Source organism: Dinoponera quadriceps, unplaced genomic scaffold, assembly GCF_001313825.1.
Source record: "Dinoponera quadriceps isolate SergipeBrazil2010 unplaced genomic scaffold, ASM131382v1 scaffold5977, whole genome shotgun sequence".
In the NCBI taxonomy this organism is placed as follows: Eukaryota; Metazoa; Arthropoda; class Insecta; order Hymenoptera; family Formicidae; genus Dinoponera; species Dinoponera quadriceps.
The window spans coordinates 118,638-121,868 of NW_014559899.1; the positions used below are offsets into that span (position 1 = coordinate 118,638).

At 34.9% G+C, this 3,231-nt stretch overlaps 1 protein-coding gene across 3 annotated transcripts in view; it reads right to left on the minus strand.

Moving 5' to 3' along the window:
- Positions 1–1,098, minus strand: part of LOC106750524 (acyl-coenzyme A thioesterase 13-like) — a 4,930-nt gene extending 3,832 nt beyond the window's left edge. The window contains exons 1-2 of one of the 3 annotated variants that reach the window (XM_014630932.1): positions 998–1,098; positions 374–438 (exon numbers count right to left, since the gene is read on the minus strand). In XM_014630932.1, the coding sequence (XP_014486418.1) occupies positions 374–438; positions 998–1,001 (69 nt within the window). In that variant the 5' untranslated portion in view covers positions 1,002–1,098. The other 2 variants (XM_014630933.1, XM_014630931.1) reach the window with 2 other exon arrangements.
- Between the last annotated feature and the right edge of the window lie 2,133 nt (positions 1,099–3,231).

A 3,231-nucleotide genomic window follows, 5' to 3' on the forward strand; every position in this document is an offset into this window, starting at 1 on the left:
CGTATTCTCCCCAAACGCTTGGTTTATGTTGCGTGCAGCTTTTGCAGCACTATTACCAAGTTTGTACTCATATAAGAAAATGACGCGAATGTCGGCAGAATTCATATCGGTAATAAACTCAAAAGAAATAAAAAAGGGAAGACCTTCGAGAAAACCTATTTTGTTGAAATGAGTCTCTGGCAATGGACAATACGAGTATGAATGAGGTTATGCCAAATACAAAAGTATAACGAAAACAGGGTAGGAAAACGTCCGCATGTAAAGAGAATCCGACATTTCATACGCACCAACCTAATATAACACTGGACTACCTTATATATTTAATGATAAAAAAATAACTGATAAAATGTAAATAAGTAATAGTGACACTCACATTTCTCATGCACTGTCCGAAATTTTTAGTTGTTATTATTTTCTGATATACTTGTCTTACAATATCTGCAACACGAGACATAATGGATAGTAAATTTATACGTTTCACAACTACAAGTACGTGTTACAATACAAAATATTCAGTGGAAGTTTCGTTTTTATAACCGCTATGTTAAAACGATGCTTTTTCTATTGTGGGTGGTTCTATTGTGAGATATGCCGTTAAGTTAGATAAGACGTTAAGTCTGAGATAAAGATATTAATTGCATTTAAAACACCTATAATTATATGACTACACTCAGAAAAGTTAACTTAGAAGTATTAAAGTAGTATTCTAAAATGTATTGATAATACTTTCTCTAACTCTCTCCCTCTCTCTCTCTCTCTCTCTCAATATTATTTCGGCACTCCTCGAGAGAAAACGTCCCTATGACCTTTCCAACGAAGAAAATAAGTATGTGATTTACTAAAACGCGTTCTGCAGAGGCAGCAACGACTTCGTCCAAAAAGAACGGTAGGTTCGAAACGAATAAAAGCGAATCACTGAATAAATGCGTTCATATCAGTGACAATACCATTTTACATTCTAAGGTTGTGTTCATCGTAATGTAATATTGAAACATACTCATACTGGAACAGACACTGGATTTGGAAAAGTGAAGCCGATAGAGAAGCCAACTTTAAAGACCTACTTATATACAAGTTGTAAACCGTTAACTTATGACAAAACCATTAAAAAATTGATTAGTCACAATTGAATCATGGAAGAATAATCGATTGTGATTTGTCAGTTTCCTAAGATGCCTTTAGATGAGAGCGTCTAACGTCGAAGAATCATGTTAGAGATTAACCCAAAAGAGTCTTTGTAATCAGTACTAAGAGAGAGGGAAAGAGAGCGAGAGAGAGAGAGAGAGAGGAGCATCCGAGCGTTAAAACGTCGAAAGGTGTACACACGCGTTATAATGCCTAGTGATTTGATGCTGTGGAACGTAGGAGCAGTCAGCTGATTGTACAATTAAACTATCATCTAAATTGCGAAACATTACAAAATGTCAGTTAATTTACCATCAATGGTTATTAGAATGCAGCAGCATTATCGATCATGAATATAACAAACAAACAAAAAGTCGAATTGCAGCATTGTCAACATTGGTAAATGTAATAAACGTAAACAATAAAAGAAAGGAGAGGCCGTGGATGTCAAAAATATTCATCGGTAGACAGAGACACGGATATTCACGGTTCCATATATATATATTCACAGTTCTATATATATATATATATAGCAGTGGGCGTTATAGCCCGTAAAGCCCGTATCAGACTAGGGATTGGAGATTGAGATTGAATTGAAATTTGACCAATCAATGCAAACTTCACTAAATTTCACTAAACTTGAGTTCAGTTAACTTAGTACTGATTGGCCAAATTCAATCTCAATTCTCAATCCATAGTCTGATACGGATTTAAGTAGACCTGTGAGATAAAAGTTTTAAATAATATCTCACTTTCTGTCTCACTAATATGCTATATAACCTATTTAGGCTGAAGCCGATATTCATAGTCAGATCTTATATTTGAGACCGTCTAAATTCATCTTCAGATGCTCCGTAGCTAATAAAATAAGCTGTAACATCTAAAAATGCATTTAAGACGATCTTATAAATAAGATTCGATTATGAATATCGGCCGAAGATAAGACAAAGACGGGGTACTTAAATTATAGGTCTGTTTTTTTTTTCGAAACACTTTCTGCACTAGTGCACACCAGTGCAAGAAGTTTACATTAAAGCGTTCTTTTTACCAAGAATGACGTCATCATGACGCCATCAACGCTGTTCGTTTTCGCAGTGTAACAGCATGTAGTGCAGGCAGTTCAGTGAACTATTGTACTGAGTCAGGAGGTAGTGTGGCCAATGCAGTGCATGAAAGTGTAGCTTGGAAGTGCATGTAAACGTAACGGAAATACGAAAAGTCTCTATCAGGTATGTGGCTTGCATTATATTGAAATGTGTGAAATATCTTTTTTATTTCATTTTCAAAAATTGTTAATATTATACCATCACACACACATACACAGCAGAAATGTTCAAACATATCACAAGGATGAATTTAAGATGTCAAGATACATTACTTAATGATTTTATATTTATTTTATATTTAGTCATTTATTTAAATTTATGATCGGTAGGGTATATAATATTATAAATTATTAATGAATTTGCTATGTAATAGTGGTTGTATTACAACAAAATCCTTTTCGTCAGAAGAATCAAATAATGCCATGTGATGCGCCATGTTGTTTACTACACTCTAGCGTTTCAGCGGTGCGGCGAAAACGAACAGACCTCTTCATTGCACTTTGCACTGAACTGAACTATTCTGTACTAGTCCCAGTGCGGTTTAGTTCAGTTCAGTGCAGTTCTATTGCAGTTTTAGTGTAGCGAAAAAAACAGACCTACGTCTCTCTCAGAACGAAGTCATCTCAATATATGCTTCATCCTGTATATGGCGGCTGACTATTTTAAATATTATATGCGAATTAAAAAATAAATTTCTCTCTGTCAAATTCTGTGTACAATATTTATATATTTCTTTTTGTTTACACAGTTCAACTTTACAAAGTTCACAAAAGATAATGATACTTCATTTATACGAGGGCAAGGTGAAAAGTTCTCGGCCTGACCCAGAAATGGTATTCCAATCGACGAAAGTTTACATTTCCTACCTGCGCGCATATATCATTAGTTCGTATGACAAGCTTCAACCTGTTCGCTCAAGTAGTTTGTGTAAACGAGTCTTTGCAGTACACCTCTTGCGCGTGTTTCGTTAAAATGGATAAATTTGAATATCGTGCGGTCA